This window comes from Electrophorus electricus, chromosome 2 (genome assembly GCF_041902795.1).
Source record: "Electrophorus electricus isolate QZ-2024a chromosome 2, ASM4190279v1, whole genome shotgun sequence".
In the NCBI taxonomy this organism is placed as follows: domain Eukaryota; kingdom Metazoa; phylum Chordata; class Actinopteri; order Gymnotiformes; family Gymnotidae; genus Electrophorus; species Electrophorus electricus.
The window spans coordinates 40471682-40485014 of NC_137498.1; the positions used below are offsets into that span (position 1 = coordinate 40471682).

The window sequence follows — 13333 nt, forward strand, 5'->3', positions numbered from 1 at the left end:
TGATGGTATGTGACTATGCGCTACTATAAAATCACCAGTGGTTTGAACCAATAAATAACTAAATTTAGTCGCCAACTTGCTTTTCCATTTCAGATACTGAGCTGCAATTAAAATTAAACATAACACAGTATTTTTTTATAAGCCTGCATTTTTTAGGGAAAGTTTCTATTTTAAAAAATGTAACAAAATACTTTATCCTAAATTAGAATTTCTCCAATATGAAATACGAATGGTTTTACCTGTAAAATATTTACTAGCTCTTCGGTACCCACAGTTTTCCCTTTGATTTTCTCTCTTTCTCTTGCACACACACACACACACACACGCACGCACGCACGCACGCACGCACACGCGCGCGCGCACTAACCAATGCACTAATCGCATGCCCCCAGTATAGGAGGGGCCTCGAGCTTAAGTAGCATGCCAATCAAACCGTCAACTTCAAATTGTGAGAGGTCCAGAGGGTAGACGCATCACCAGACGCCCGTGCAGGACGCGTTCCCACACTAACCGAGATTTGCCGTGATTTGTACAATCGTTGTCACTACTGGAATCCGTTTCTTCCGCAAGTTTTGTCTGAGCTCCCCGGGAATTGGACATGTCTTTCCCTCAGCTGGGCTACCCTCAGTTCCTCGGTGCGTCCCCAGAGGTATACGGAGTCGAGAGAGCGAGCGTCATGCCTACTTCACCAAGGGAAGGAAGCTCCGACAGCAGCACAAATCCGCCAACGTCTGTGGCAGCTATTACGCCAATACTGGGCATGTATGCGAACCCGTGGAACGCGCAAAGCTACAGCGCCTTCTTACCGTACAACAGCACTGAACTGGCCCTGCTGTCCCAGATGGTAAGATCCAGTGACTAATTATTCAGTGTTACTTACCCACCGAGGGAAACACGAGGCAAACACTTGTTTGGTTGTTTTATCTGACCAGCAAATTGCTAATCGCTTATGTTAATAAACATACTTTTATGACCTTAAAACTAGGCTTATCATACGTTTAAATTTATAACACTTTCAAACTTCGAAATCATACTTTCATGCTTAAGTTGAAATTTCTAGTTAAAATGCCGTATGTCACACAAGCGCGACTGCTAAGTTAAATTAGAATTGAAGACTGTTTAGTTTTGCGTGACGTTGTAGGCTTGAATACTTTGGTTAGTTGTTTTAGCCATTTCTCTTAAAATTGCAAAATCAACTGACCATAATTTTATTATTAAAGTGCACCTTTAGCAGTCAATACAACATTTTTGCACAACGCAAAGGTTACTTTTTAAATAAGTATAAAATACATAATTTCTAATTTAGTAGGCTAGCTCTTTCGGTGTTGCCTGCATTGACACATTTGAAACACTACACGAATGGGTTTATCCTTAGGGTTAAGAAATGAAAAAAAATATGTTTTTTCTTGCTTAATAAATGAGTTTTGCATCGAGTTTCCTCTTGACGAGTTACTTCTAATAGTTCCTCTGTTCTCAGTTTCATACAGTTTCATTCATTTCATTCATCTGTTTCAGTCCTATTGTTATAACTTGTGTATCTGTGTTTTAGACGGATCCAATGGATGTGTTTTTAAATCATCTGCATTTTTCTCTCTCAAGGGCTCACAATACGAGCTAAAGGATAACCCTGGGGCTCACACACCAGGATTCACGGTCCATACCGCTCCTGGCTTCTATCCGTATCAGTACGGAGATCCCGCGCGGGCCAAAAGCGCGACTAGAGAGACCACGAGCACACTTAAAGCGTGGCTGCAGGAACACAAGAAGAACCCTTACCCTACCAAAGGCGAAAAGATCATGCTGGCCATTATAACCAAAATGACCCTGACACAGGTGTCCACCTGGTTCGCCAATGCTCGCCGGAGACTCAAAAAGGAGAACAAGGTGACCTGGGGGCGCAGTGCCGAGGACAGAGACGGGAGGATATTCGACAGCGACAACGAGGAGGACGTGGATAAGAACGAGGACGAGGAGGAAATCGATTTAGAAACAATTGATATTGACCAGATAGACGAAAGTGGCGCTGAGCTAAATAAGGAGATGAATGGGGCTAAGGTGGACGAGCAAACCGACAGGGAAAACGCGGAAACTCCACGGACGTTATCCTCGCCTGCACTAACGAACACAACCAGTACGGTTTCGGTTAATAAAGACCACAGCGTTGGCAAAAGTGGCGGAGAGGGTTCACCCAGCGGGCCCGCGTGTCAAAGGCCTGTAAACAGTAAGCCAAAAATATGGTCATTAGCAGAAACAGCGACAAGTCCCGATAACACACAGAAGCTGAACATCCCCTCGACGCCTGCGGGCCTAAGGGCCTCTCCGTCCGCTCACCCGGCTTTTCTTTCGACAAATGGAATTTACACGTGCCAGATTGGGAAACTGAATAACTGGGCTAGCGCGGCTTTCCTTAGCGCGAACTCTCTGATGGGTGTACGGTCGCTATTGGGAGTAAGTCAAAGTAACCACTACTTAAACCACAACCCAGTGACAGGCCCCGAGAAGAAAACACCGACTGTCACTGGACAGCCGTGCGTAAATGCTGACAGCGAGAACTCCTCCGACAGCTTTAGTCCCCTACATAACGGTATGCATTACAAAATCAACGTAAAGGTTAAACTTCGACATGGCGCTTAGGATATGGCTATTTTAAACATTTTCAGACCCAATTGTACTGTAGATTCCATTATTTTCTATTGTTTTTCTAGATCAAGAAAATGTCAAGAGAAATGAATCTCCCACGCTTGCGCTGAGGCCGCCATTTCCAGTCATCCATGACAGGTAAATTACGTGCATATATTCTCACTATCATCACTTAGGCTGCTGAAATTACAACACATTAAACAAAATACATCAGATAAACTTTCGGATGGCAAAAAAACTCAACAAGAAGTGTTTATGGCACAAGGAAACCTGCAAACACCGTGTGGATGGCGCGCGCAGGTGCGAAGTGACCAGCCCACTTGTAATACTGTCCTTTTACCTTTAAATCGTACAGGTCTCACCACGAAACAGCTCAGCGGGCTTTGAAGACTATTTCCTGAAGATGGAAATCGTCAAGAATTTACCTAAATTATTAAATGAAACGAACGTGTATCAGATAAAAACCATCGAACACACCAAAAAGTATTTTATAGGCTATGTCTTAATAAATCCCAACGTTGTAACTACTTTTCATTTTACATTTATTCTAAATTCAGCATGTTTGTGTTTATCCTGTGACTCGTTTTCATCACTTTTACAAACTTAATCCGATTATTCGTCAAAGGCCAATTTGTGTAAATGATATATTTTTGTGTAATAAACCGAATATGATTAATAGCGGTTATGAACGCCTTTCTCTAGCTCTCATTTTCTATATTAAAACACATGTAAAATCCGATTAACCAATTTTGCTTCTGTGTCCTTTAAATAGGGAGCTTGCGTATATGACCTCTGTTGTGTCTGTTTTTCGCGAATGTTAACGCAAATGTGACAAGTAATCTAATGAAAAACTATTTAAAATATAGAGTAGGCTTTCTCCACTCGTATTTAACTACCTAAGAGAGAAAACGGTGAAAAGAACCGTTGTAATAGACCTCTAAGTAAGCAATAGTCTGGCAAACTGAATCTAACAGATGCCACAAAGGTTAGTAAATTCAATATAATACCGGCTTATTCGTGTATAATACTATCACAAATGGTTGCTGTTGTTGTTGTCGTTGTTTAAAAGCAAAGTAAGTAAGGTTTCAAAGGAGCAATGGAGTAAGGTTTCATACTAGTGACCAAAGTTTTCCTTTTTGAGCTGGAGTTTTCTAAATGAAGACTTACATCTGTCGAAACATGCAAAAGTGGAGACTGAGCGCAACAGTGGCGACATCTATGGGTTGACCTCAATTCTTTTTTTAATTATTGAAGGCGTTCTGGCTGTTTGGCGACTAGTAGATGTAACAAGCAGCACGTTATATGACAAAGAAATTAGATTTTTAACAACATATAGACTAAAAAAATATTGATTTTATTTTATCTTTTTTAATAATTTAAAAATATATATTTTTGTATTAATGCAATAATATTACACTAACGTGTAAACATGTATGTTATTCGCCAATAAAATAGAGGATGAGGCAAATTATTTTAAATAGAATTGGGATACTACTACTACTACTACTACTACTACTACTACTAATAATAATAATAATAATAATAATAATAATAATAATAATAATAATAATAATAATAATAAAGGAATTTTAAACCAGTTTCTTCAAAATATGAAAGCAGCCTTAACATTTCTCTTAACAGAATGGGCAGAAATCTGGAGGCAGGCAAGTATGTCTCATATCTGTTAAAATGCCAGCGCACAGCATGTGTGTGAGTGGAAGGAGGGGAGGGACACCACCTATCTAACGTCAGTGATGGACAGAGCATTAAAGTCTGAGCTACAGACACCCAAACTATTCAGTGACTCTATTTAAAGTAATTTTGGCTATCAGTGAAAAAGTAACAAACTTTAAACCTGCTGTGAAGGTTACAGGTCCTACTGTGTTCTGCATCACTGACATGAGAAATAATTTGGTGACATATGAAACAACCATGTAAACAGTAAGTTCTCACCGGCGGCAGGACATGGAATTTGCTGAGGATATGACCTGCTGCAACCCCACAAAACAAAATAAACTGTAGCACAGCCAAAGAGGTGATCTGAAAACAAGTGCAGACGGTTTATATGAAGATAATCTAAACACCGGTTAATTCATTTTCATTGTTTGGAAGTGTGTTTATACTCGGGTTTGGTGTTCAGGCTCAGTGTCACAGATGCTGTAGTAATCAGAAGAGGTCAGGCAGATGAACAGGGAGAACCAGGCGACAGAGAGCCAGACACATCTGGAGCACCTTACTCTGGCACACTGCAAGGCACAGGCTGATTTATGGCTTGCCTAACCAAATGCATGCGCCCAAATCATTAAGGAGACTCACTGAAAGCTTTTTGAGCTGCAAAACTTCAGCAAAACCCAATACTGCCATGAATGATGCTGTTAAATGGGAACAGACTACAGGCCATGATGTAATGCCTGGGCACAGTTGACAGTTCAAGCCCAAAGGTCAACCATCAGGCAACTTCCAGCAGGGTTCTCTCTGATTCCATTGGTCTGTTATTTGGTGCTTTACGAGAATTACATGTGGGGGGTTTTGTTGTTGTTGTTGTTGTTGTTGTTAAAAAAAAAAATAAGATTTAAGATTTTTGATGTTCCAAAACCCTAAAATACAAAATTACATATTGAATGTGTAAGGTGTAGTTTTCAGGGGAGTAAAAAATTGTGCATAATTTGTGTGTTGATGCTGAGGTACACTAAAATGTAACAGTTTCATAAAACCATATAAAATCAGGTCTTTAATGCCATCCACAAATAAGTATGAAAGGTATGAAAGTTTTGGTGGTGGTGTAAAGGACTACATTTGGGTCTTTTTTTCAGTGTAGTAGAATTTTGCTGATTTACTGTTTTGATAAAGACAGTTGAAACATTGTTTCATCAAAATACATGTCATTCACATTTTTCTAAGCATATTTTTCATTTTTATGGGGGGGGCATACATATGTAGAGGGTTGCTATCAGTTGGCCCACCTGGTCAGGTGAGGTGTCAATCAAAGCAGTAATCCCAGGCAAGGTGTCAGTCATGTTAAGGTGTATCTGTGCCATGCTAGCCACACTAATGGTGCTAGCCCTGGCCCTGCCTTTGTGGCCCAGGCATGATAAGGCATAAAATGGCTGCCTGTTTGAAAGAGCTGGTTTAGGCCTCATGAAATTAATATATTAGACCAAGAAAGTGTGAAGGGCAGAGGGATGGTGGGAAGGAAAAATTGAATGAAATGAAATGTTGAAAAAATGAGCAGAACGTGATGAGGAGGGAGGATTAGAAATTTGAAAAAGATGGTGTTGCTTCTCATGACAAAAAAAAAAAAACATGAATGAAAGAGCAATTTTACTGTTCATTTGAAACTGCTGGAGAGAAGGAAAAAAAAGTTAATTAATTTTCCTCCAGCAACATCTAGGCTTAAAGCTTAAGGTTACATTCTCATATCACAACCGAAGGCCTCAATTTCATGTTAGACCTGCCGCTAACATGCCAGTCCTGGATGGCAGGCTCGGGCAATAGGCTCCATGCTGCACAAAAAGGATTAATATCCAACAGCAAGGGAAGAGTGTCTTAGCCTCATGATAGCATGTGGTCCTATCATTCACCTAACAGAGGGAGACACGCAATAAAGTGAAGTAGTGAGCTCAGATATGTGTGCATGGATTTTCTCTCTCTCTCTCTCTCTCTCTCTCTCTCTTTCGCATATACTCAACATTCCATTTAGTTTTTATGCTTTTCTACCAAAAAACATTTGGCAGGATATCTCTTTATTTGTTAATTTGAGGAATGTTCAATGTTAGAAATGATTTGTGTGGATAATAACCTTCTGCATGTGGAGTAGGAGTTCAAAATGTAATAAAAGCAGTTTAGTGAAGGCCAAAGCCAAGTCAGCTTTTGAAGACGGAAGGTGCGTTTTTCCAGGTATGTTTTTGTGATGAATATCAACCCTCTTCTATAGCATCATACTATGGGCTGCTATAAAAATAATCACATAGAAATAGGTTGCAATGCACTGTAAAGAAATATGTAATTTAGCATCATAAACATACCTGGAAGTGCAAACCAAGGGCAGAGGAAGTTGTTCCAGTAACATGAGCACCTTCCTCTCACCATCCACGCTTTCTGAATAACTGCATATGCACTCCTCCTGGTCACTCATTTAGCTACCTGTGTCTTTTTATATGTGTACAACTACCACACATCTGTTGCCATGCATAATTAGTTAGCCACCCTCTGCCCTGTTTAATCATGGGTCTGCTTCAGAACACAGTATACACTTCAGTGTTGTCTCTGCTTCAAAACACATTCATAAAGAATATAAAATGGCCTGATGAGTGTATTCACCCTGTAAAAGTACAGAACATGCTCGATGACTTGCTCTGTGTAGTTCCAAAAAAAAAACAAAAAAAAACAAAACAAAAAAAAAACCACTGTACTGATTGTACTGATAGGTTACAAACAAAACACACAGAGCACTCTAAAAACACAAAATAATGGGCACAAGAAAACATTTAGTACCAGGAGATGTCACTCCACTCTGCAAGCTGCCATATGACAGTTCCTGTTATTAAAATCACTGCATAAATTAAATCAAATTAAAAATGAAACAACACTGAACTGATTTGAGCATGTCAAGTAGTGATGTGTGACATGTGAACATATTAGACTGTCTTTCATTAAACTGCCTCCACACAGGAAGGCCTTATGTGGGAATACCCTCATATATTTGAGAAAATCTATGGACTCTGATGGACCAACACTCATACTACCACACTGTTTAGGCCACTTCCCACAAACAAGTATACTTAGAATGCTCAACGGTCGCTACATCCTGCTAAACAGTAGTTTCCACTTCATGATATTCTGTTAAATCATTAAATGGGATGCTTATATGGGTAACCGTGGTTCTCTGACTGAGTAGGCGCCAAGACGCTTTTGGGTGTCGAGAGCTGCCAGAGAACAAGCATGTTGTAAAAATGGGCTTCCACTGTCCACCATGACCATAATCACGGTCAGGAGGTCACAGCTCCGGCATAGTACACTCAGCATGGACACCGCAGGTGGCTTCCACTAGTCCACAGGACAAAACTGGGATTCGGATCCTGGCAGTCCGAGGTGAAGGGAAGCAGAGCACCATTTTTGTTCAACAGAGAGTCAAACTTAGACGACTCCGACTTAAGTAATTGACTGTATGTGGAATTTATTCATGGCAATCACAACCGCAACGGGTTGGGTTCCAACATTTCCACAAAACAAGTCAGAAATTGATTAACTTAACAGTGTTCAGTGTGGTTATTCTTCAGCACATACAATATTAATTATGGTTAACAGTCAATAAATACTTTGCTCAATATGGCTAGTGCCGTAATTACAATTAATTCTCAGTAAATACATTTTTCATACAGCTAGAGCTCAGTACACAGTGTTTGTTTATTTTGACTAGTGTTCAAGAAGTTCAAGAAGAATAGTGTTCAGTGTGGTTAGTGTTCAGGACACTCACTCTGCTCAAGCGCAATCTCTTCTCTGACATTATGAGCATGATGTAAGAGTTTGAAACGGGCACCTCATCCCAAAAGTCGAGGCTGTGCTGCCCCCTTGTGTTCAAAATGTGGCCTCAAAAAAACCCAAAAACATTATTGTCAAAGAAAATGAATGTCACAGAATCACGTGTAGGGCTTAGGAGGCAGACGCTGGTGGAAGAACGAGGCAAGGGAGATGGCCTTAATTGTCTATTATGCTAAATTAATTAACTTAATATGATAGAAATTATGTCAGACACATTGCATAAATAATGGCAACATGCACTTTCAAGCATTTTCATGAGTAAAGTCCTAAACAGATGGTCTTGAGGTAACAATGTTGAACACACACACACACACACACACACACACACACACACACACACACACACACACACACACACTTAAATATGCAAACTGTAATAATTCTATAGTTGTAACGTTATATGTTGTTATAGTTATAACATTATATAATATTCACATATATTATTGCAGTGTAATGTGGTAAAATATGTAGCGGTAGTGAAAATTTTCAGTGTTGAACACAAGGTTTCCAGAGAAATAGGTACATCCTCAAGCTGAGCTGAACAATTAACTGTGAACATATGACCTTTCAGGAAGCATTCAGCAAGGCCATTCAGGAAGCACCATTGAAAGGTTCCATTTTAAAGCCCTGGACGGACTCCAAGCTATAGCCTGATTTTAAACCCCTAATCAATATTTCAACTGGAGGCACTTTCACCCTGGGGCTGTTTGTCATCAGTTATGTCAGCTATTAGTATTATTGTTTATATTACAGCTTTTCTGCTGCATACACGTTCCCCATTGTTACATGCTACTTTATTTCATTTAGCTGATGGATTCCAGCTCTTTAATGTTTGCTCAATGTCCGCAGCACAGGGATTTTTTCTCTCAATCATTTGGCCTACATTTTTTTAATTGCAGAATTTAAAGAAATGCAGCCCTACAGCAGGAGGTTAATTTATGGATCAAATGTTCCTGCTATTCTTCATCGGTATGTCTGCCAGTCAGAGAAGCAACTAAAACACTTAAAACACAGATAGTATCTTGAATCAATGAAGCATTCTGTAGAGCGTAATTAACACTATAATGGCATAAAGAGTGATTAGAAGTACAATACTGTACAATGCAATTAACATTACCCTCCTCTACAGTGAATTTAGCATTACCATTTTGTACAATGCTGTTAGCATTACCAATCTGTGAACTGCTGTTAGCAATGTCATGCTGTACGGTGTTGTTAGCACTGCTGTTGGTAGTACAGTTGTGCATTCGGAACAATGGTCTAGTTAATGGTGCTGTTTATATGGCACTTGGTGCACCTGGCCAGGGCTCATTATACTTGGAGCTCCTAGGTCAGGGCAGTTCACCTGGGGCAGAATTAACACAAATGTGGTCGCATAACACACAAACTTCATTTAAACTGTATATTGCAGTGAAGTGTAATCCACGTTCACATCAGTATGTTGCATTGAAGTTTAATCCCCACTCACACACACACACACACACACACACACACACACACACACACACACACACACACACACACACACAAATGTGCAAACTAGAGTAAAGTTATATTTATAGTAATCCCCATTCACATCAGTATGTTGCAGTGAAGTGTATTGTTCTCTAACTCTCTACCAAGCAGGCTCCTGCATAGAAGGGTCAGCTCCAGACTGCTAGCATATCTAATCTACAGCAAGAAGGAACCAGCTCAAGGACTGACCGGTAGCACCGACACGAGTCTACATGATGTAACTACACCTGCTGAGTTGGCATGAGAGGATGTGAGAGGTCGTGACCTAAGATCATGCAGCTGCCCTGCCCTTGGCATCAAATGCCCATGCCTGCTTGCTCTAGCAAATACATCTTAGTTTTGGTTTGGTTTTTCTGAATATATGTCAGGGGATGGTACATCAGCATGACTACTGTTTAGGGCAGTCGTCCTATCGATTATGTGAAGATGCTTTTAGACCTTCCTGGTTTACTGGTTAGGGCTTATGACAAGAAGCGATGCAGTGTAACATAGCCAGCAAGGTGGATCCTTTCAAATCCAATGACTGCATTGATGGAGTTGAGGAAAATAAGCAGCATCTGTTGTACAGGACCAAATGTTACAGTGCCTGCCCTGGAGCTCTTGCACTCTGAGCTGTTTGTGCTCATCTCTGCTATATCCCCAGTGACACTCTCTGCCTTTCTCCATGTTCTAACACAGACCTCCTCTGCAAGGTAGGAGTTATAAATAAGGTGCCTGGTGAGTGTATATGCATAGTTGCCATATTCAGAAAAGCAAGCAAGACCATGAAAGGAAAGCACATAAATTGTACTTATAGTAGAATTCATACAGAACACCCAACATTTAAAGAACATCTTATGCATGTTTTGAGGTTTGTAGAACAGTATGTATTTGCACTGTCAGTTAGTTGGTTTTGTCATATAAAGCTGATTGTCTCCCATCTTATGACTTAGCTATAAGCTCACTGCCTTTCTACGTATGAGTAGAGTCCAACAGAGACTCCATTCAGCAGCCATTTACTGCCAGCACTAAAACAGACCAGCACATTTAATTAGTCCTTCAAAAGAGACAAATATCCCAGAGCTGTGTGCCTTCAAAACTGCATTCATTCAACATTATGGGATACTCACTCAGTGATTCTGTGTGAAGCTACATTTATAGGGACACATTATTTTGTCATGAGTCCAGTGAGGGTACACTTGAGGTAACGTGCTCTATGATTCTGTGCACGACTTGTGCTCAAGACTCTAAGAGGAAAGAGTCTCCTCTCAGCGGATGGCCCATGGGGCAGGCGATCTAATTGTAGACTTGCCCTGGTTCCACAGATAAAATGCAGCTGATAATTCATTTTGGTTGGCACTCCTTTGGGTGTATTATTATATGTACAAAAGCTCTTTACAATTGTGCAATTTCATTGTTGATAGTAAATTCCATTCAGAGAGCAAAAATGGAGCCCTCTTGAGCAGCGGCCATGTGAATGATAGACTGCTTGAAATGATAATGCAAAACCTTCCCTTTCATACAAATTATAGTGGGATTGCTGCAAATCCACAGGAGTGTTCCATATAGTTCTATGTGCACTAGAGGGAGACAGTGGCATTCAGGAAGAAATACAGATTGCTGCCTCTGATAATGCCAGCAAAGGAAATTACAACCCCACATTGAAATGATGAATCCTGCCTCTTGAAATATCAAACAGATCCTATCACTATCAGATTCACTGTGAAAAAGCAGCAGTGTTGCGCGTGCCTTTGATCTTATATACTTGCGGATTTTAAAGCCACTTCAATAGCCTAATACCCTAATGCCTGCAACCCTGCATTTACCTGAAAAAGACTCCTCCTCATGCTTAGCTGACATCAGTCTGAGGCCCAAAGCTGCCTCCGCTTCCAGTCCTCCAGCCAAGGTGCAAAGTGACGCACAGCCGAAGCAAGGTCAGAGACAGCATCAGTGGCAGCTCTGTTAGTCTGGTGGCGCAGGACTGATGGGAAGTTTCTTTCTTTGTTTGTTTTTGCTTTAATAAACATCAATGCTTACATTCAAAGATTAAAAGCAACATGTAGAAATGTCCATGATGAAATTTGCATGAATATTTTTAAACTGTTAAGTTAGTGCAGGTAATAAAATTGGTTCTCTTCTATGATCCTATGATTATTAATATGTATTTTATTCTGTACACTCTGATATACTGTATACACTTCATATGAATCAACTGTGTGAAATAAACAAGACCAACATCATCCATATTGCAGAGGGCTTCAAACAAAGAAGCCAGTATGCAAGGGCTTCCACAGTACACCGAAGAAGTCTCATTATTGGTAGGAAATGTAGGGGCTGGGGAAAGCCAGGTCAATGGGTTCTGTACTGGCCTCTTTGACCCGAGGGAGGCACAAGAGGTCCTCCTAAGCCCTGGTCTTGCTGGGGCTGTGGAGGGGAGAACCTGGAGCTGTAGGATGGACAGCACTGGAACAGATGTTACTTGGGGCTTTGAGCAGCAAGGGTCAAGCAGGCAGGCGATAAATTATTCAGCACTTGGGGAGAGTGATGGATGAAGAGAAGGCACAGAATGGCCCATCGGTGGTGAACTGCGGTGGTGTCGTGAGTGCAGCAAGAGCAGCAGGAGGAGGGGGGATCTGAGCTGATGACGTCGCCACTGTGCGAGCGACAGTTTCCCCTCTTCGAGCTCAAGCTGGTGGCTGAAGACAGCCGAGGACTTGAGAGAACATGAAGGACGTGCAGAGCTTCTGCATCTCAGATGTTTTCTTGTTGTTGTTTTTGGTGGTACTTTTGACAAGCACGTATGCAGTGTAAAGGTTTATATATAGAACTTAGCAGATGAGCGTAATAGCAGATATTTTATATATCTGACATTACCTTAATCCTCTCTATTCCTTTTATAAGCAAGTAACGCTTCGAAATAAGTGCAGACTAGGCCACAGTGTCATAGACAATGTTTCAGTGAGGCTTAAGTGAGATGCTCACCATGATCCTATGAACATTGCTGTAAGCCTAGTGATACAGCAACAGCATCCCGTCATGAGCGGGTAGTCCACTGGGACATCTCCCTGTCTTCCTGTCAGCATATCCGAACGTGTCCTTCTCTTGACCTTTATCAGTTGAGGATATGCGGCGAAGGGCCGTGGGCAGAGCTTCTCAGCAGTGTTCATGGCACGGCTGATGAGCACATCCTTGTGCAGTGTGTCCACAGTCGCACAAAGACATGCGTGTACACTCACTTTCATTTCAGGAGAAGGGGATTGTAAATTAATTTTTTTTTTTTTAACTGTTCACGGCCAGAATTGACCTTCACGGTCTTTTATTTATCATCCCTTCTTTTCTCCAACCCATATTATCAACAGGGGCTCTTGAAAACATCTATGTCCCTGAGACTGAAAGAATGTGCTTAAAGTGAGCAGAAAGGTGGAAGTGGTGGAGTGCAATGGGGGGGGTTAAGACCCATCTAATCATGTTATTAGCTGACACATGCCTTTTCTCTAGACTGCACTTTATGACATTAGGCCCCAGTGGGCAGCTAGACACCTTATTATAGCAGGACGCAGTATAGGGGGTGCAGACATTAAATTAATTTTCCATGATTTTAGGCAGAGACTTCAGTCTATTATTTACTGTTCTTTTGCCATTGCCATGACGACAGCAT

General features: G+C 41.0%; 1 protein-coding gene across 1 annotated transcript; it reads left to right on the plus strand.

Annotated features, from left to right (window-relative positions):
* Nucleotides 1–469: 469 nt before the first annotated feature.
* Nucleotides 470–3333, plus strand: irx1b (iroquois homeobox 1b). The gene is made up of 4 exons (XM_027019994.3): nt 470–844; nt 1600–2584; nt 2706–2778; nt 2996–3333. Exons 1-4 carry the CDS (start codon nt 599–601, stop codon nt 3039–3041), a joined length of 1350 nt encoding a protein of 449 aa, XP_026875795.2. The 5' UTR covers nt 470–598; the 3' UTR covers nt 3042–3333.
* Nucleotides 3334–13333: the final 10000 nt, after the last annotated feature.

Excerpts from the sequence above, each read along its gene's own strand:
- irx1b (XM_027019994.3), top strand. The coding sequence starts at position 599 with ATGTCTTTCCCTCAGCTGGGCTACCCTCAGTTCCTCGGTGCGTCCCCA. Across the intron at positions 845-1,599 it reads TGGCCCTGCTGTCCCAGATG|GGCTCACAATACGAGCTAAA; the intron begins GTAAGATCCAGT and ends TTCTCTCTCAAG. Across the intron at positions 2,779-2,995 it reads TTTCCAGTCATCCATGACAG|GTCTCACCACGAAACAGCTC; the intron begins GTAAATTACGTG and ends TAAATCGTACAG.